Here is a 22,425-nt window from a genome sequence, read left to right on the forward strand (position 1 = left end):
ATTTTTAATGTTATAATTTGTGCATGTTTACAAAATCCTTACAGTGTTTGTGTGCTATGTAAGGGCGTGTAAAGATTTTTTAAAGATGGGTAATTTTTACACACATTTTTTCTTAACCTAGGCCTACAAGACATTTTTTTGGGTTCAAGTGACAGGTAAAATCAAAACTGTCTACAAAAGAATCTCATTTAAATAACAATGCAGGAAATATAAATAATAAAAAAATGAACTTTTCCCACACAGTAAAAGTACAACACTACTATTTTGTAATATTTAAATAAAAAACCTTAGGTGTACTTGAAAATAAATTCAATAGTTCCCCCTAGTGGTCACAAGAGGATCATGTTTTTAAAAAATCTTTCGTGCTCCACCTGGTGGTGGTCACATGATCAATAAAGTTGGAAAAAATATATAAAAATATGAATATTGTTATCTTTAAGAAAATGTAAATCTGAATACAGGTCATTCATGTCTGTAGCACAAACAGTGCAGGACACCTAAACTAAATACTAGGCCCATACGGTAAAAAAATATTTTCAAATAGCCTATAATTTTAAATATATTTCAAAATATATAGTTAAATATGTTTACAAAAATGTATTTTTAACTATTTTTTGACAATTTTTTGTATATTTTGAAATATATATATATAAATATATATATATATATATATATATATATATATATATATATATTTTTTTAAAGAATATTTATATTCACACTGCATTGGAAGAAAAACTTTGTATGTTACAAATCTGTAAACATAACAGGTTTGAAAAGGTTCAAATAAATATATTTTAAAATGCAAAAAAAAAACTTATAATAATTTTTTATACATACTTATACATTTTATACAAACATTTATATTTTGGCCAGGAAATATATATATATATTTTGCCGTATGGGTTGTAAAATAAAAAAAATTATATTTGTTGTCCCTGAAAAACTTTTTGAAATATATGTCAATATATAAATGTTATATCTAGAGCTGTGCATAGATTAATCTAGATTAATTTTATACAAAATAAAAGTATTTTTTGCATAAAATATGAGTTTGTGCTGTGTGTAATTATTATGTATATATAAATACACACACATTCATGTATGTATTTATGAAATATTTACATTTACATTTATATATTCTAAATTCTATATAAATAAAAAACGATATTTAAATAAAACATTTCTTAACCCTGGAGAACCCATGTGGTCAAATTTGACCAATGTTAATTGCTGCTATCCAAAATCTTCTTGGGTTCTCCAGGGTTAAATGTAAATACATAATATTTACACACATCACAAACTCATATATTATGCAAAAAACTACTTTTATTTTGTATGAGATTAATCTAGATTATTCTATGCCCAGCCCTAGTTAAAACTAAATCTATTTTTAAATTCAAAAATACATTTAATTAAGCTTCACTAAAATGTGTTTAGCATATATTTATTTCAGAGATCTAACCCAACAGCAGGCTAATACTTTTTCAATAGCATTTCTTCATTCGCTCAGTAGTTACTTTCATTCATCTTAATTCCAGCCTACATTAGACCCTCTATCATCATCCTCAGGTTTAGGTTTGTCGAGACACGATGTCTCTGTTGACTTTCTTTGTTGTTCATTTAAGTCCTCTTCTTCCTTTACGACCTCCAACTCTTCACTCAAACTCTTGCACGCCTTGGTTTTCTCTACACTAGAGACGACTGTGTTGCTGTCAGTTGCATTGGTTGAATCTGTGGCCTCCTCTACCTCTGATGTGGTACGGCTTCCGTCTGTCAGCCTGTGCTTGCGTATGGTTCGTCGATTTCTGCTGCGTCGTGATTGGCTGCAGTGGAGGGTACGTCTGCGGTGCCATTGGCTCAGAGACGACTGAGCTTCTGCACTGAGCTGCCGCTTTGCCAGACGCGGCCTGAAGCTGCTGATGTAAAAGAGAGCGGCATACAGCGACGTAAGGTAGTAGCCACCTGAGAAAGTTAGAGAGAGAAATGTAGTGTCATAAACACAACAGTAGTTTATGTTGAAAATGTAAAATGTGTCACTTCTGTGGCCAAGATAAGCACAAAGTACAAAGTTTTCTGAGTGATAGTTTACCCAAGTAAAACTTTACTAGGTGATCCTTCTCACAATGAAACTTGACATTAAGGCTAAGTTAGGAGAGACAGGAGATATTAGAGGAGATGATTTGTATTATTATCTTAATATCCACATGTTAGATCTGACGTCACGACACCGCTTCCAGGTCCAAATTCCAAACGCTATCAGATGCTTAAGCTAACAACACAAAGTTTGCTTATGCAAAATAAAAACGGTGAGATTTAAAACTATCTCCATATTGAAGTCCCAGATGGCAATACTGCGATTCATCTTTAATAAATCGTTAAAATGTTAGTGTCCGAGATGCCTTGAGCCTGAAGATTGTAGTGTACACTGTGAGTTTATAAAAGCTTAGCATAAATGTGTGATATGAATAAACAGAGATCATAAATGACTGTTTAGATTGTAGTATCTCTTGAAGTCAATGGAGGCTTGGACCCAGAAAACGGTATTTTTTACATCACGACTTAAAACTACAGTGTGTAGATTTTAGCGGCATCTAGCAGTGAGATTGTGAATTGCAACGAACGGCTCATCCCTCCCTTTCTAAACACATGGAGAAGCTACGGTAGCCGCCAAAGGATGTGTCATTGTCTGAGCCAACAGTGATAAAACGCGCTCTATAGAGCAGTTTGTCCGTTTAGGGCTGCCGTAGAAACACAAAATGGCAACTTCCATGTAAAGGGCCCTGAGGTGAAAGTAGATAAAACAGCTCATTTTAATGTATAAAACACAACTGTTCATAATCTAAGGCCTTTATACACCACTGATAATATAGTTATGTAGGCCTATATTAAAGTATATCATTATCATGAAAATCTGACTTTATCCATATTTAAGTGCTATAATTGGGTCCCCAGTGCTTCTATCAACCTAAAAATGTGAAAAAGATCAACTTAGTAACTTAGTTTTGGTAAACCATTCTCTGCAAGCATGTGAAAAAATAGCTCATTGAAATTTGGCTCCCTTTGTGATGTCAGAAGGGGATAATACCACCCCTTAATCTAACCACATCACTTGCATTTAGTGCAGAGATCAGCTCATTTGCATTTTTGCTCAGACCTACAATAAATTATCTATATGGTATTTTGAGTTAAAAGCTTCACAGTCTGGGGACAACAAAGATTTATTTGACATCTTAAAAAAGTCTTGTAAAAATGTCCCCTTAAAATTTCCACACTGCACCTAGTGGTGAGGTTGCGAATTGCGACCAACGGCGTAGTCCATTGCTCACCCCTTGCTTTTGAAACACATAAAGAAACTACGGTAGCTGCCACCGGACAAACATGTCATCGTCGGAGACAACTTAGTAGAAAAAAATAGTCCGTTAAGGGCTTCTGTAGAAAAATGGTGGCACAAAATGGCGACTTCCATGTAAGGGGACCCTATTTGTATGTAGATAAAAAGGTCTCGTTCTAAGGTAATAAACACATAACGGTTCATTTTGAAAGGTCTTTGTACACCCCTGATAATATAGTTTTGTATATTATTTTGCATTTATGTCAAGAGATCCTTCTAAAAATTACACACTGCACCTTTAACGAGCAGATAATAAAAGGAAGAGTCAGTGGCGGAGCAGCAGTATGTGCATGTACGCGTGTGATCTTTCTACCTTCTCCTTGTAGTTGTGTGGGGTCCAGTAACTCCATCATGTAGTCAGTGTCAATCTGCAGTGTGGTAACATCACTACGCAGTAACATCCATGTCAGGCAAGGCAGGAAGTCATCTGCCCCAAAAACCACACCTGACATAAAACAACGAACATATTTTAATCTCCTTCCTGAATACCTGATGTGCCATGAATACTCAGAAGTGTCTGAAGTGGTTGTGTTTCTGCATGTACACAGTGTCATATTCTGCAGTATACAAACATTGAACACAACATAGAAACTGCATAATGCTGAGAAAAGACCGAGATTATATGAAAAAGACAAACACAGGAAACTTGATGAGATAACAAACTCACACAGGATGGCAAACGCAAGGGCTGTGTGCCCTCATTCAATATTCCCTACATTTGTCCACTCATATAATTCACTTGAAAAAGTGAAGGAATACAAGTGAGAAATGAGGACACTTGAGCTCGCCGGAGTCGCTGAGAATTCATTCTTTGGGAACATCGGTGGGCGAGTAGCGCTAGCTGTGAGTTTACATTAATTGTAAACTCATTATTGCAGTGCATTGTGTGGTTGAATGAGTGCACACAATAATGTCAGACAACACAAAAAAAAGGTTGTTCCCTCAAGTAGTGCACTATTTAAAGGTATAGAAGACTATTTCATACACAGCAAGGAGATTACATGGGAAAGCAAATAAGGAGGGTAAAGAAGGAAAACAGGTTAGAGAAGTAAAAAAAATTGGATTAACAAGGAAACAAGGAAGCAGGAATAAGACACGAGACAGCAAAGTACATCAGAAACAAAAGCCATAAGCAGCTTTATTCTGGGGACGCAAACTTGACCAATCAGCTTTGAGCAAAGTCTGATGTGTCAGTGTAGTGTTCCTAAGAAGGTGGGAAATACGCCCACAAAGACCACATTGTGATTACTATCCACTTCATAAAAGCGTTTTATTTTTTTCATTTTAATCTGCAGCCAAGATCTTTTAAAGTCGAGTAGTCAAATCTTTTTCAATTAAATTTTTATCTTTGAATTTCGTTCACTTCCACACACAGTATCCGGCCACTGAAACCGAACTCTTGCCAGGTGGAAGATTTTCAGAAACTCTGGTTGCGGTGTTACTAGTGAAAGTGTTGCCGATAACACCCAAGATTTTGGCTTATGGTTTCGAAGTGCATGCTGTTTTACCATTTTGGCGTCAGATTGTGCGACGCAATCTCTTTTGTTTTCATGAGGCGAATGTGTGCAATGACTGCTGATTGGCCAACATGGCTTTACGGTTAGGGTTATATCGCCATCTGTTGGTTTGGCATGCTCTTGACAGCACTTGTTTTTGTGTTTTCATGTGGGCTAAGATTCTTTAGAAGAGGAAAACACAAGCATGTGTGGACTTGGCCTGAGTCTGTTCAATTTGCTTTGTGCAACAAGCCTCAAGAACAGAATCCAGGACACTATAGTGTCGAGATCCAAACATTATACTCTGACACCATTATAGCATAATATCAACATAACATGGAATGCCACAAAAGATTGGAAAAACTGACCAGGAAGGGGCAGACTTAAGAATACTGTCATCCACAATGCTCAAAACGCCCCTGCTGTGCAATCTTAATAACTATTTTATGGACTGATTATGAAATGATTGAGCGGACTGCTAAATGTGTTGTGACTCACCAGGCTTAGCATTAGCGTTCATGCAATGGTAGATAGTCTTGCAGACTTTAAGCAGAGTGTGAACTTTTTTGCTAGGTGAGTAGGTCTCATGCATTGCGGTCCAGCGTTGCTGGATCTTCTCCACCATGTTGGCATCTGGTATGCCAGCTCCCGCCGTCCCCTCCAACTCCTCCAGACTGTGGTTCTCCAGTGTGCTCTTGTTTGTCTCTAAACGTTGCAGTGTACCATCATCTCTCCGTGCCGTCTTCATACAAACATAAAGATGAGTGTAGACCGGCTTTAAAGCTACTTTATGGAGGGCAAGCTCCAGTATTGCATCTGTGGGGCAGAGGAAAAATGAGAGGCGAATCAACAAATTTTTAACATGAGATTCTAGACTTAGTTATGTTTCAGTAGACATTCAGTAATCTGTTGTAACAGATCACACCATCTTAAGGTCGTACCCAGTTCAAAATCGGGCATGTCTCCGAGACCATCTGTGATGCTTTGGATCTCTGGATATTCAAACAGCGTTTCTCTCAGGGCAGTGAGAGAGGTACGGACTTCCTGTAGCATCTCTGAGCACGTCACCCCGGGAGCGTTTCCAGCTGCGAGAGTTTGCTCTACGAATGACCTGACAGCTTCTGCAAAAGCCCCATCCTTCCGCTCCGCCAGCTCCTGTATGCGCTTATTCAATCGCCGCTGTGGCGACACAAGTCCACCCAGAGCCGCTGAAAGTCGGTTCTTCACCTTATCCGCCAAAGGTAGGCGGGATGAATGTTGGGATAGAGAAGGGCTCGAGGCTGGTTCAAATTCCTCCTCAATACTACTGACTGACAGTGAGTCCAGCTCTAAGCAAGGCAGGGGAAGCAGAGAAGAAGGAGATGGTGCATTCAGCCATATCTTTTCCTCAATCCACGACACACGATGTGGTGTCTGAGGGAGTGGACTGTGAATGGAGTCTGTACTTTCTCTTTTGAGTGGGTCTTGCTTGGTGCCACTACTTCCCCTTCGAAGCACAACTCCACTTGGCGTAGCTGGAGAAACTGGACTCTTCTCAACTGAGCCTTTGAGAAACATAAACCCATGAGCTTATGCATTGGTATAAAACAGATTTCATAAGTGATTCTTAAGTTAGGACCACTTTTGATAAAAAATGTAATTTCTTATGTTTTATTTTTCTTCATATGGAACTGTTTAATACGACATATGTACTGTATACAGTAAATGCTGCATACTGTATACTGCACACTTGTACGCAGTTTTCAATGCACATACTAGGGTTTCTAAAAAACAAAATTTGGCATAAAAATACTGTATGTGCACACCCAGAGGACCCATTATGGTAGCATTTTATTTTACAGTACGTGTACTTACCTTCTACATATATGCTAAATATGTTGTACTTGCAGATAAATGTGTGGTACTTACTTTTGAGTATCTACATAGTAATTAAAGGGTATCATTACTGTACTTACCAGTGGTACATTCATGGTAGTTATTATTTAACTCTAGATAAGTACTGGATAATAACAGATTTCACAAAGTTCTGTGGAATAGTCACGGAATTTTGTGCTCATTTTTCCGTGGCATTCTCACGGATTGGTTACTCAACTGCTTTTTCCTGTTTTCAAACCATTTTTGCTTCGGTTTAGGGTTAGATTTGGTGTTTGTGTTAGTATGTCACTTTAACTATTGGTTTATACTATTTTTTCTGATTTATTCTTTTATATTTTCTAAACTTGGCATTGGGGTTAGAGTTGGGTTTGGGTAGAGATGTCATTTCATGTAAATCTAACCCTAAACCGAAGCGAAAATGGTAAGAAAATAGGACAGTTGAACAGTTGAGTAACCAATCTGTGAGAATGCCAAGGAAAAAGACAGTCCATAGCAGGGCCACGGAAAAATGCGGAGGTCCGTGAGAATGCCACGGAAAAATGAGCACAAAATTCCGTGACTATGCCACGGAAATTCGTGAGATCATGTTGAACAGATACATACTTATAGTGTAGGTACAGTATACTGTAACTAAGAAGAATCATTACTGTACTTACAAATGAATATACAATATAAATATTTAGTACTTACATGTAAGTGTTGGTAAATGACAGGTACTTATGGTGTACATATGATAACTAATAACAAACACTACTGTACTTACAAATTGTATGTAGATGGTAAGTGTGTAGTACATACAGGCCAGTGTACGTTAATGACAGCACATATAGTGTATGTATACTGAACTAACGAGAAACACTACTGTACTTACAAATTCTATATACATGGTAAGTATGTAGTACCTATAGGTCAGTGTAAGTAAATGAAAGGTATTTATAGTGTACGTATATGATAACTAATAACAAACATTAGTGACTTGCCATATTTGTATACTCAATGTCTTTGTCCTTTATTGTACTCTTTAAACCCAAGCATTAAATACCGTACGCATTACCTACTGGTACATTTACTAGTAGATCCATAGTAACTTTATGGAAACAGGACTGTAAAATAGTGTTGCACTTTACATAGTTATTACACAGGACCTACCACCAAGTTATAGCATAATATACATATGCCACTGTGAGTTAAATTAACTAGTAAAACCATAAAATATGATGCATTGTTGTCTATAACATATTGTACATTCATTTGTAAGTACAGTAGTGTTTCTTGTTAATTACATACTACCTACACTATAAGTATGTATTTGTTGTTACCCAGTGCTTATCTAGAGTTAAATAATAACTTTCAAGAATGTACCACTGGTAAGTACAGTAATGATACCATTTAATAACCATGTAGATAATCAAAAGTAAGTACCACACATTTGTCTGTAAGTACAACATACTTACCATATATGTACAAGGTAAGTACACGTACTTAAAAAATGGGCGCTACCCATTATGATGATGGGATACTATTCCTTTAAGGCCTGGTTGCCTGGATATAAACAGGACACTGCAGTAAACAGGATGTCACACATTCGCAAGAATCGTATATATATCTGTTCTACTGAAATTTTAAATGATGAATGAGGGAACGACTAAATATATATATATAATTTTTGGTCATCTAAAATGAAACAAAAGGAAGCTAAAGCAAAAAAAGTATCAACCACTACCTCTGTCACGATCAATACTGCTAAAATTCTCATTGCCAAGTGAGGTCGGCCTTTGTTTCAGTCCTCTCCCTTCCCATCCTCTCGTTGTACTTAAGCGTTTCTCTCTCTTCAAGCTGATTGGTTTGCTGGTGAGATGTGTACCGGCTGAAGAACGAGTGAGCCAATCATCGCCGTGTTCATGAAGGTACAGGGGATTAATAAAACACAGAGCACCACTGGCTGCTGTCAGCTACCAACAACAAAACATTTCACAATTAATTTTGTTTGTTAAACTGATTCATTCAGTCTATGAGTGATAATACAAGCTACATTTGGACTTAAATCCTATAAGAAGTCCCAAGAAGTAGACTGTCCAGAAAGCAACGTGAGTAAAAGAAAAAAAAGAGAAATGGACTCCATTGGACACTTCTGTTTGTAATATAAATGAATGGCTGATTGGTGAACTGTGCATTGGCCAGTATGCAGTACAAAACCAATACAAATGGTCAGCTAATGATCATTGCGTCCTGTTTTCACCTAATACTGAAGTCTAATGGTTTATATCAGAGAAAATCACAGACCAATAGCTTGAAACACTTTGTGTACCGCCATGGTGTGAATGGCCGTTGGCGAAGTATTTCTCCCTCATTTCATTGGTTATGGCAAGGGCATTGCTGAGATGTCGCTCGAGTGCCGCTGATCTATGATTTTCACAGATGTGAACCAACAGGCTTCAGTATCAGAAAAAAACAGGAGTTTTCCCATAATGTCAGCCATTGACGCAATGCAAAGTGAACTGAATCCCTGAAAGGTAACTATATATACAACAACATACTGTATATTTTCTTACTATTATGTATAACTGTTTAGCTAGAATGCATAAAATTTACTATGAAAATTTCTCAGAAAAGAAAGACCAAATGCAGTGAACTGTCCAAGCTCCACAGGATGCTGAATTGGCGGTTGACAAGAAGAGGAATTTACACAATAGCAATTCAAAGAAATTTAACAGTTACATAACAAAGACTTTTAGTAGGTCAACAAGTTTTATAACAAAAATACTTTAAATAATAACACATATTTCAAACCAGAGGTACAGAGTTATTAAAAGAGGGACGCAGTAAGGGTACAGTCAGTTAAAACTATAAATGAATTATGGACGGCGATGCATGTTGTAGACTGATATAAAACAGATAGTTACAGTCCTTTATTATAATTGGTTAAGCTGTGTTCGAAGCTTATGACAACAAAGTACCACAACGTAAGAAATGAAAATATTGGCGTGTATCACCTGTATTGTGCACATGACTGTTTCTGGCATTTCTGTTCCTGGTGTTTCTGGAGTCATGCTTTGTGTGGAGGAGCATAACCAAGCTTCTGAAAGTCACAATAACAAACCATTAAAAATTAATTTATGCAGCAGATAAACAGTGAATGGCAGGAAAGGTACTAACTTGGACCAAGCGGAGATGAAAGATGATCTGACTGATTGTTAAGAGTGTAAACCCATGATGGGACCAATAAACAAACAGGTAACACATCCCTAAAAAGGCAAAAACATCATTACATTAAACTGAAACAAACAGAATGTACCACGGTATTGCCAAGTTTTTAAACCATTTTCAAAGTACTGTCGCTTAAGAAAGATAACACTGTATACTTGAATGATTTTGCTATAATTTACATAACACGGGCGCACAACACTTCCTGTGATAAGTTTCTTCTAAAGTAAATAAGCAAGACTTTATCAATAACTGCAAAAAAACAATCAAACTCATTCTGACCTGCTCAGCGTGTAGAAGTGCAGCAGCTGAAAGATGTCAGGGAAGGCCAGGTGAGATGCTGTCAGCTGAAGAGCTGTTACACAGAGATAAGAGCTTGAATCAGACCAAACCCTCTGCGAGTAATACAGAGAAACTGGACAGACTAGTCACGAACCTCAAAAGATCACACTTGTAATAAGGAAACAGGAAGATCTGAATTAGCCGAGAGTACTCAAAAAGAGAACAAACCACTGTGCAGAGTTTATTCATATGGTTTAAATGCTGCGTCGCATCAATTCCCATGAACTTTCAGTTTTCTTCTGCATTCTTTACCCCTGTGTCTATAATAACAGCTTGTTCATCATCTTTTATGTCATGGTTTCATCTCCTAAAACTATGCTGTAAAGGGTCAGAACTAAGCAATAGGATTGGCTGATATGCCTTTGAAGTGCATGACAATGCATGCATACTGAATACAATATCTACACTGTAATACATGTTGTTTACGTTTTAAATACAATGATAATTAACCTAAGATAGTAATATGGTCCAAAACATTTATAAATTATGAATTTGATAAAGAGAAAACATCTCATTTTAAAATAGCATCTTATTTTGCGAACCCTAAACCAAACGCATATAAAGTGCACGTTGTTACTGTACCAGTATTTGGGCGGGTAAGTACACTATACAGTAAGTGTATGTAAACTAGTTTTGTTCATAATACGTCTTTCTTGGTGTGGCGACATCGCAATGAAATGGGCTTTTCAGTACCTGTTCCCTTGGTTAATATGGAAAAGTCTTGGACCGGTTCACCCTCACACCCTACAGTTACGCACAGGAGCTGTTCATCAGACGAAGACCCCTCAACCACCAGAAAACTCTGTGTAAAGAAACATTTCAATCATTGTTTTAGGATGTTTTTAGGATTGTTTTGTTCTTGACACTTGTTTCAAAATCTATTTTAGCGAGTGACACCACAAACATTGAGTTTAAGGAAATGTTGACTCTGTGAGCAAATACACTCTCTCTCTCTCTCTCTCTCTCTCTCTCTCTCTCTCACACACACACACACACATGAGGAAGTTGAGGAAGTTGTGTGCACAACAGTGTGCCAAAGAAAGCTAAAAATAAATAGTGACAGTGTGTGTAATGAACTTTAGTATGCAAGAATAAATTGATGACATGTGTGATCCTGCTTGTTAAATCCAGATTAAAGTCTCATCTAATGATTTCAATCTTTAAAATTTGAAATGTTCTTTACATTATAGGATGATTTACAGTTTTTCTGAATTGCTAAAACGCTAAACCTCAATCTCTAAACCAAATTCACAGTGGCCTAAATCCATTTGTCAAATCATGCAAAACAACACAAACTTCTGATTAAAACACACATTTTACACTGCAATGCACTTGTTTTATAAATGCTGAACACAGGTAGGCAAAACTACAACACAGTTGTCATCAAGGAAACACAACGACTCAAAATTCTACACACTTTTATCTAATGGTATTTTTTTATCAATTGTGTGGATTGGAAACAGTCTGAGAGGAAGATGAAGAGTATGAGGAAGAACAGGACATCAGAGACGATGCAATTGGCAAAATTTGCAGTTGGATTGCTGACCTTTTACAAAATAAAAGTACTGCTTACAGTAATATTGAAAACTTACTATTACTTGCAGTACTTACAGTAAAGTATTCACTATATTTACTGAACTTAACTTGTGATTACAGTAATAGAGATTTTTTACAGTTTTTCACGATTGCTAAAACACATTTCTTGAATGCTGCTCTCCTTTTCTCTAAACTGTGAACACAAAACCCTCTTTTCAAGCTACATTCACAAAACCTCAGACTCTTCTTGCAAAACCAAACTTTCACCTCAAAACAGTTCAATCTGTGCTCAAAACTGAACTATGTTGTCAAATCGTGCCCCCGAGTCAATCACAATCACTAAAAACACTGCAGAGCAGTCACTAAACACTGCGTAGAAAAATAGAAAACACAATGCTCAGGACATGAAGCTTATAAATGTTTATTGTTAACAGTAGGCTAAATGCATGTTGCAAAACAGAAAAAACTGTGCATTTAGCACTTGTACAAAAAGATAAAACAGAAATCTTGTTCAGAAACATGGTCAATCACAGTAGCTCTCATTTCATCAGATATTACTGTTCTTTGTCGTCTCTGACCACCTCGACCTCCTCTCACACAAACTCTTCCACACAGATTTCTATCCATTGTAGGGCCTCATAAACCAGTGCTCTCTAAACTGTCTTACTGTATATGTTCCCTCATATCATTAGACACAAGTGTGATCAATTTTGAGTTGTTGTGTTCAAGTGGTGACACTTGTGCTTTAATTGTGTTTGTCTTTTGTCACCTGTGTTCACCATTTTGCAGCACTGGTGCATCACAATGAAAATGTGTTGGCAAGTTGTGTCTAAAGTGACTGATTCAATCAGTGGGTTCAGGCAACTGAGCATTTGGTTGAGCCAATAGGGTTTAGTGTTTTAGCAATTGAGAAAAACTGTAACAGTATTTGTCAAGTGTGTTGTTATGTACAATAAACGTGTATTTTTCTGTAAACACATTTCCTGGATGTTGTGTTTTTCATTTTTTAAGTTGGTGTCTAATGGATGCTCTGTAGTGTTTTATATTATAGACTTATGTGTGTATGATTTGAAAGCTTAGTTTGGTTTTGAGTACAAGTGAAATGGTTTTGAAGGAATTGTTTGATTCTGCTAGACAAGTCAGGGGTTCTGAGAATTTAGTTTGACAATTTGGATTTGTGTTTAAGGTTTTAAAAAATGTGTTTTAGCAATTCAGAAAAACTATAATGTAGAGTTTTATGTAGGTTCACATCATTGATTCTTTGAATTAAATAATAAAAAATGCCTCATCAGTTAAATGTATTTTAATTACGTGGCAAATTTCCATGTACAATTAATACATTACAGTTTTTTACGATTGCTTACACACTATAATTAATTTTTTCCCACAATAAGCTAAACCTAACACTCAAGGAGCCAAACACAAGGCTGGATTTGCACAACTTTAAGCACATTGTCAGCTTCACACTATTTGCAAAACATTACACGCTGTGATTTGCAAAACACTAAACACACTTGTATACATCTAACACAGAAGTATATCAGGATGTCACTTCCTTGCAATTCCAAAGCACTGACTGTCAAATGACCACACTTATGAGCCAATCTGTTAAACACAGTGCACAAACACATGATTAATAAATTGTAGACACACCAATCAGGTTTTAGCACTATAAAAATGCAGCAGGTCCTGCATGAATTCATATGTATTGATGAGACAGGGTTCAAAATAACAAAAGCAAGAAGAAGAGGCAGAATTATCATTGACCACCGGGCTATAATCAATGTCCCAGGGCAAAGTATTTCACAGCATGCGGTTCTCCTCCATCATGCCAAAATAGGCCTTAGAACACACCTCACATTCTCTCATTTTTGGACCGATTGCACCACATTGTCACAGCAAGTATGAAATGCACCAGATACTATACACTGTCATCTGGGACAATGTGTCATTCCACCGCTCTGCTTTGGTCAAGAACTGGTTTCAACACCATCCACAGTTGACAGTACTATACCTTCCACCATACTCTCCGTTTCAAAACCATATCAAAGAGTTTTTCTCTGCATGGCGGTGGAAGGTTTACGATCTCCAGGCTCAGATACCCCTCATTCAGGCCATGGAGGACGCCTGTGACCAAATCGACACTGTAGCTGTGCAATGATGGATTCAGCATTCAAGACAGTTCTTCCTGCGTTGTCTTGCTAATGAGGATATTGCTTGTGATGTTGATGAAATTCTCTGGCCAGATCCAGTTAGGCGAAGAGAGAATGTATAGTATCCCTGCTGAAAAAACAGCATAGACCAGCAACATTCCCATGCTGGTCCATGCTGGTTTTGTGCTGGTTTAGCTGGTTGTCACCTGGTTGTCACCAGTATGACCAGCATGGGATGCTAGTGCTGGTATGCTGATGACCACCAGCTAAACCAGCTGGGAATGCTGGTGGTCAGCACCAAAACACAATTTGCTGGTATGCTGGTTTTGCAGCAGGGATGACCGTAGTATTTTCTTTACAATATTGTCAGTTTTTTTCAGATAATTTTTTATGTTTGTTGTTGTTGTTATTTACTGTACTTGTAACCTGTACTGGATACAGTATTTTATATTTTTTTCTGTTTTTTGCTGAGCTAACAGTGTTATGCACACTACTGTAGTAGCATGACATCTGGGACATGTTTTGTTGTGATTCTCCATGTTTGACTGATTTGGGTATGAAGAGAAATCAGTTATATTTATAGTTGCACTTTCTCTTTGTACTTCATTTTTAGTACTCTTATCAATAAGAATTAGACTTGCTAAAAGTGTTTTAGGTTAGCAGTGTGTAACTGGTTAAAAAAAATTGAATTCTTGTGAAATGTGTGTGTTTCTTATGGTAACAAAATATTGTTTTTATAAAGTTGTGTATAGTTTTGACAAAAGTGTTCCATTTTGCAAATGATCTGAAATGTTGCTACTTTGGTGAAGGGTTGTGTTAATTGTGTGTAGTGTTTTGACAAACCTGGCCCTGTTTTCAAAATTGTGCTTAAGCAATCGTAAAAAACTGTAATATAGCTGTATCTAATCATGTTTGTTGGATGCAACTAAACTCTTTTACCAGTGACCTAATGTAATAATTTTATGGAAACTGATGAGGCATGTTTTGAGAAAACTGCTTGAGGAATGTGTTCCTTCACAATGACCACAGAGGAAGTGATACTGGTAGATGTTTAATATTTGACATTCATTATACACTAGTAACCTTTACTAGGAACCAGTGCTTATGTCAGATTAAAAAAAATATATTGTTAACCCATTTATGGTGTTTTTCTGCTCAGACTTTCTTAAAGCGTAACTAAACCCCTGGTCAGAGCCTGACTCCACCCACTGGCAATATTTGAAAAATGCAAGAAAAGTGGGCAGATCCCAACGAAGATAGAGGGGACGAACTAAGCTCGTATCAAGTGTGTGTTGAGATCGTAACAAGGGCGTGGTGAGCTTGAACCTGCTTACGTCACGAGTCATTTTTTGGACCCAACATCCAATGGGAAAATTCAAGTGCAGTAGCCACCGTTCAACCTGAAGAGGGCAGCAATCAGACGTTTTTACACCATATATTGTAGTATTGAAACACTTTATATCCAAATGTCAAAAAAATTACTAAAATCAATGAACAGCACTAATAAAGCATCATTCTTACAGATCATTAACTAAAAAAAGTTGGTTTAGGGTTTAGTTACTCTTTAAAAGAAAATATACTTTAAGTCAAAATCAAATCAAATTTAAGATTTAAATACCTTTTACTTTTTTAAATTATTTATATAATTTAAAGAATTAATTGTATATAATTACTTTTATCTGCATTACTCACAACAGTAATGTAAGTAATGTGTTACCTCAGGTTATCACTGGCCCAAAAGACCGCAGTGAAACTGTTTTCCTATATCTCTGCTTTACTTTAAGTGCACTTTAAGTGTCTGACGGTTATCTTGTCTGCACACTTCTCTTATCCAACTGTCTAGTGGTTGAAGACAACTATACAACTAGTTGCCAGTTTGAGTCACCATCGGCAGGTTGTGACTGAGGTGCCCTTAACCCCAGTTGCTCACCCGGTGTACAGTATCTATTTTAGGACATCCTTAGACTTCAGCATCAGTACTCAGACATCAGATAAAACAACATCGTGCCTCTGGCATCAGTTCACAGCAAAACATAGTCAGGAGTAAATGAGCCTCAGACTAAACGACATCAGACAGAATGGCATCAGGTCTGACTCAATCATACAATCAATCACATACTATAGCACCTTTATGAAAGATAAAGACATGTAAAGATGAAAGAATGTCTTATTTTTTTAGTGTTTTTTATTTATTAATCGCTATAGTCCAATACAGTGTAGAACATTGCTTAAATTATTTGCAAGTTTATATATATATATTTTTTTTTGCACAGTCATAGGCAAAAAGCATTTCATCATTTCATCTACTTATTCATACTACATCATGGTTGCTTTGCCAGATGTATTTTAGTCTGAGGCGGTTTTGCACGATGTCTGATGTGCGAGACTTGACCATGCTTTCCTAAGAACTAATGCTTTTCAGATGCCGTTTAATCTGATGTCTGAATACTGACATTGAAGTCTAAGGATGTCCTAAAATGTACACTGTATGGGGGCTCTAGGTACAGCTCTGGGTGTGTGTATATGTTCACTGGGAGTTTATTTTTAACCAAATCCTCAGTAAATATAGGACAGAACACATGTTGAGTTATTAAATAAACCTTTGCTGAGTGGTTTTAATGCAAGGCTGCATGGTTTTAGCTCATGGTTGAGTTAACAACCCAGTATAGGTTAATTATAACACATCTGTGTTGTAATGTCTTCTGTCCAATATTTACCCAGCACTGGGTTAAAAATAACCCCGCAAATTTATTGATCTGAACATTCCAACATGATCTCACAAAGTTCCGTGGGATAGTTTTTGCTCATTTTTCCGTGGCATTCTCACGGATCTCCGCAAATTTCCGTGGCCCTGCCACGGACTTTCTTTTCCGTGGCATTCTCACGGATTGGTTACTCAACTGCTTTTTCCTATTTTCAAACCATTGTCGCTTCGGTTTAGGGTTAGATTTGGTGTTTGCATTAGTATGTCACTTTAAGAATTTGTTTATGCTATTTTTTCTGATGTATTCTTTTATATTTTCTAAACTTCAATCAATTGTCACCTGGCGTTGGGGTTAGAGTTGGGTTTGGGTAGGGATGTCATTTTATGTAAATCTAACCCTAAACCGAAGCTACAATGGTAAGAAAATAGGAAAAAACAGTTGAGTAACCAATCCTTGAGAATGCCACGGAAAAAATTAGCAAAAAAATTCCGTGACTATGCCACGGAAATTCGTGAGATCAGGTTGGAACATTCATATATCATCCACCTGTTCATTGAACCATCATCCATGCACCTGTAAATCAAACCATCATCCATCCATAATCTGTTAATTTATTCATCCATTCTTCTGAGAATTCATTCATCCAGACATTCATCCATCATCTGTATATTCCTCAATTCATGCATTCATCCCGACATCATTCGTTCATCAAGACATCGTAACATACATGTGTACATCCAGACATCCATCTAAGCATTTTTAATAGAGGTTTGTACAATAGCAGCTAATGCACCACTGTGAAATTCTAGGTGGTTAAATTTTGGTAAAAAAGTCCCATCCATTGTGTATAATATTTTGATATATGGCCCAAGTGACTTTATTGGGTCCCAAGCGAAGTATACAGGATATGTATAAAGTTGTCAGGCAGTCGTAAGTTCAAAGTCAGATAACTTTTAGAAAAGTAGAAGCACACATTTTAAAATGGCCCCTGATTGGAGGTACAGTATAATGAATCTCAGTAGAGTAGATGGCATAGTATGAAGTTTGTTTAAATCTCAAATAGTGAAACCCAAAAGCACTCACCCCAGTAGGTCTGCCCCATAGAGCAGCGTGTGCACCATGTTTATCCCAGGGGTTCTTAGGAGCCCAAGCGTCCTGACACAGACGTAACCCCTGCAGCAAATTCTGGGTTTTTGAATGAAATCCAGAGACCCCATTGGGTATCGTGCTAGCAGAATTTACACTGTTAGAAAAAAAGGTTGTGTTTGAAAACATGAACGCGACTTCTGTTTTATCTTGTCTTACTTCAAAAGGTAAACTATATTCATGAAATACTTGATCAAAGAATGTATGACATTTAGATTACATTAAATAGACTGTATATATTCTCACCTGTTCTTACTGGTTGTTGTGGATTCATCGAGTGATTCTTTCATTGTCTGATAGTTTTATTTGACCATTCACGCAGGCATAAGTTCCTCCATTCTAGCTGTGCTGTCGTAACTATTTGACAAGGTTTGGAAATAAGAAGCAAAGGAAATCAAGTAATATAGCTTACATCCTTTCATGTGTATTTTTTCCTCTGATTAAATCTCCTACGACAACTTGTAGTGTTATATATAACTGAGGCTAAGAAAAGAACACATTTGCGTATGTTTATGTATTGTAACATGTTCGTGAAGTAAGTATAAACTGTATATTTACAAATGTAACTGCTGATGTTTCATATGGCATGCTTTTGGCCAATAAACACACTCCAGAGCAGAAGCAAATGTAGTCCCTGAAAAGTGCACGTCTAGTACTACAATCCTCCCTAGTTGCCGAGGTCAGAAGAACACGCTAAAAAGTGAGCCGTCCCGCAAATAGATTTGGGTACTATGAAAAGTTTTTTGGCCCTAATATGTATCATTAGTGTACAGATAAAAACCTTTGAGGTACTAATTTGTGTACACTGTAAAAAGATTCCGTAGAAATTACAGTATTACTGGCAGCTGGATGCCAGTAACTTACTGTAAATTTAAATTTATGTTATTTACTGACAACAGTTTCTTCAAAGTTAAATTAACCTTAAACATTAACAAGTCTTTGTCTACAGAATACAAATTTTAAATAACAGCCTCATGCAAAGCATTCTAGGAACCAAAAATCCTCATCAACCTTTTTCATTTTTTTTCCTTCAGATTTTGTTTCCCAGAATGCTTTGTTTGAGGCTGTTATTGTAGTTTTATTCTGTAAAGATAAAGACTTGCTAATATTTAATTTTCATTTAACTTTGAACAAACTGTGGCAGGTAATTAACATAAATTTAAATCTACAGTAAGTTACTGGCACCCAGCTGCCAGTAATACTGTAATTTCTACGGAATCTTTTTACAGTGTACCCTTTAGGTACAAAGCTGTACTTTTTGAAAAGGGTACCACACTGTCACAGTCCCAGCTTTTGAGTGTAAGGTTTACTAGATTTAGCTCTAATTTAAGTTATTTATTAAAACATTAAAACGTTTATGAAATGTGTCACTTTATTCTATGAAACCTATTTAGTTTAAATATATTTTCTGTATTTTTAAATAATAAATAGTAATTATTGGTTTTAGTATCTCAAAGTCGTAAAATGGCTGGATGGGCAACAGTCCACAAAATTCTTAAAAATTATGTTTAAATTATTAAATATTCAAAATGAGATACTTTGGCATTGTTCTATTTTTGAAATCTTTCCTATAAACTAATTTCACGAATCAGTAGTTTTGTCCAACAATTTGGATGTTCTCAAAGTCAACCAAAATCATGGGCCTTTTATAAGAAAGCTAACAAGTATAAACAGTAAACATGATATCACATCATCCAGTGAACCACAGCTGGGGTCTTGAAAAGTTTGTAGATTTCTCTTAAATACTGAAAAATATGTAAAAAATGTAATGGGTAGGCTGGTATAGTTTCTGTGTCAGGTGGTACAACCTCCTAATATTTTATCAAATGATATTTTATCAAACGCATTTTAATTGTATTTAAAAAGGGTTTATAAAATTAATATCAGAGGCAAAACCAGTATCCAATTAGAAGTCTGTTGAATGTAAATTCATTGCAGAGGTCAGGTGGTGCAACCAGAACGTCAAAGAGTGCAACGGCAATAAATGCCCCTAAGAAATAAAAACATTAAGCTAAATAATTTTAATTAACTAATAATTTAGCTTTAATAAATGCAAGCTAATGTTGTCTATAATTGTTATTATACTTTATTATACTATAGTAAAAAGTTTTATGTTAAAGTTGTTGACACAGGTAGTGGAGTTCATTATAACTTATCTGGCGAATTATTATGTCTGTTAAATGATAGAATGAGTAGTTGAACCACCTGACATTTTTTGAAGGGGATATCAAAAATATTGAGAAAAATCATTTAAATGTACTAAAATGTTGTTCATTAAACAAAACTCAAGAATATGCATTACATCATTGTCACTGAACTCAACATCCTCAACTGTCAGATTATCATTAATAGATAAAGTAGACAGCGTGCTTAAAACCAGACTCATTTTATTCCTAAGAGTCACATGTTATGTTTGTCATATTTATAATAAATATTTGGCATGACAGCACACACTTTATTTTATCTGACAGTGTTGGCACATATTACAATAACATATACTGAAATCAGGAGGCAGCAACACACTTAAATATCCCTGAACATTTTCATCTAAAAGATTTCCTTGATACACTTATGATTCCTTTATTTTCAGTATAAACGAATGTTATCTGAGACATATTATGTGCTTGAAGTAAAAGATTTAGGTAAACTCACGTGTGTTGAATCTTCAGCATGTCCTCCTACAGAAAGACCAGGCCCAACATGTCTTTAAAGCTGCTCCAAAAACCTGCACCTACTGCAGCTGTCTGAGCTTTAACCCCTTCAAACCCTTACACATCCAACCACGTCACCTACAGTGGCGGTCACTTCTCTCTTCTTCTGTGATGCTTTAAAACACATCAATTTCAGTCACGCTAAAGTTCACTGCATCTCTATCTGCTTTGACTTATAGTGACAAACCCTCTGATTCTCTTTACACCGTATGTCAGTCGTCTGAGCTCCACCCACCTATGATTGTGGTAAACCTCACAGAAAAAACTCTCAAGTGAACACAGTGTGAGAAGTATAGGTCACATACAACAGAAAGATTAGCTCAGCGAGTGTTACTTTCATAACTGTAAAGAAGCTCATTTCACATCATTTTCACTTTAGTCAACCAGCAGAAGAGGTTTGACTATAGCTGAAAAGATCTGCTTTTCATATTTTAATGAGAGTTCTTCTATTGTCTGAGCTCAGGGGAAGATGGTATCACCTTGTTCCCTATTGGATTTTCCTATTATGACAATACTAAAACACAGAGAAACTTTTAAATATAAATTTTAGCATGCAGTGTATCCTTAACATATAATATATGAAAAAACGACAAGTTCTTACAGGTTTTTAAAGGGACACTCCACTTTTTTTGATGCAACGAAAAATGAAAAGTTGCAATTTTCTAGGCCAATATGTCTAGGAACTATACTCTCAATCTGCCGTAATTATCAAGGACTTTGCTGCCGTAGGCGCAATGAAATTACTCAGTGCCTGAAAATAGTCCCCTGCTATTGAAAGATACTAAGGGGACTATTTTCAGACGCTGCGTAATATCATTGTGCCTTCTGCAGCCATGTTACGGCAGTAAAGTCCTTGATTATTACGCCAGGATGAGAGTATAGTTCCTAGCCATACCTGCCTAGAAAATCACAACTTTAATTTTCTGTCAATCTTAGTAGGGTAGAGCGGGGGCAAAAGTAAATTTTTTCAGAAAAACGTCATTTTAAAAGATAATGCTATAGGCAGAGATATATTTTTGCTGTGGTCAATAATTCTTAGTTTTCACTGCTATGCGGATGATACCCAGCTTTACATCTCGTCACATCCTAGCGAAACCCACCAGTTTGCTAAGCTAACAGACTGCATTAGTGATATTAGGGACTGGATGGCACATAACTTTCTTATGCTAAACTCCAATAAGACAGAGATACTTATTATTGAACCAAATCGCTCCAAACATAATATGTCAGATTACAAGTTGCCCATAGATGGCTGCACGGTGGTGCCATCTTCCACGGTTAAGAATTTAGGCGTAATGTTTGACAGCAATCTATCTTTCGATAGTCATATCTCCAACGTCTGCCGCACAGCATTTTTCCATCTTAGAAATATCTCAAAAATACGCCATATGCTGTCTGCATCAGATGCAGAAAAGCTTATCCATGCTTTTATGACCTCTAGATTAGACTATTGTAACTCGTTACTCGGGGGATGCCATGCAAATCAGGTAAACAAGCTACAGCTGGTTCAAAACGCCGCCGCAAGAGTGCTTACTCGATCTAAAAAGTATGACCACATTAGTCCAATTCTGGCATCTTTACACTGGCTACCAGTTAAATATCGCATACAATTTAAAATATTACTAATCACCTACAAAGCATTAAATGGCCGAGCGCCCTCGTATATAAAAGAACTACTATCAGAATACAATCCACCACGTAAACTGCGATCACAAAATTCGGGTTACTTAATTATCCCTAGAATATCAAAAGTGTCTAAAGGTGGTAGATCCTTTTCCTACTTAGCCCCTAAGCTCTGGAATGATTTACCAAATAATGTTCGAGTATCAGACACAGTCGAACAATTTAAATCTAAACTTAAGA

The 22,425-nt window shown here is 36.4% G+C and overlaps 1 protein-coding gene across 1 annotated transcript; it reads right to left on the bottom strand.

Annotated features, from left to right (window-relative positions):
• Window positions 1–879: 879 nt before the first annotated feature.
• rinl (Ras and Rab interactor-like) lies at window positions 880–20,750 on the bottom strand. Its single transcript, XM_065281868.2, has 12 exons — window positions 20,504–20,750; window positions 18,098–18,208; window positions 17,789–17,948; window positions 11,005–11,113; window positions 10,252–10,324; window positions 9,922–10,010; window positions 9,759–9,844; window positions 8,489–8,717; window positions 5,832–6,434; window positions 5,389–5,706; window positions 3,708–3,839; window positions 880–1,965 (listed from the first exon to the last, which is right to left on the bottom strand). Exons 2-12 carry the CDS (start codon window positions 18,139–18,141, stop codon window positions 1,532–1,534), a joined length of 2,277 nt encoding a protein of 758 aa, XP_065137940.1. The 5' UTR covers window positions 18,142–18,208; window positions 20,504–20,750; the 3' UTR covers window positions 880–1,531.
• Between the last annotated feature and the right edge of the window lie 1,675 nt (window positions 20,751–22,425).

This window comes from Paramisgurnus dabryanus, chromosome 8, assembly GCF_030506205.2.
Source record: "Paramisgurnus dabryanus chromosome 8, PD_genome_1.1, whole genome shotgun sequence".
Classification (NCBI taxonomy): Eukaryota; Metazoa; Chordata; class Actinopteri; order Cypriniformes; family Cobitidae; genus Paramisgurnus; species Paramisgurnus dabryanus.

Excerpts from the sequence above, each read along its gene's own strand:
- rinl (XM_065281868.2), bottom strand. The coding sequence starts at position 18,141 with ATGAAAGAATCACTCGATGAATCCACAACAACCAGTAAGAACAG. Across the intron at positions 10,325-11,004 it reads CATATTAACCAAGGGAACAG|CTCTTCAGCTGACAGCATCT; the intron begins GTACTGAAAAGC and ends TCTGTGTAACAG. Across the intron at positions 3,840-5,388 it reads GAACGCTAATGCTAAGCCTG|GTGTGGTTTTTGGGGCAGAT; the intron begins GTGAGTCACAAC and ends GTTTTATGTCAG.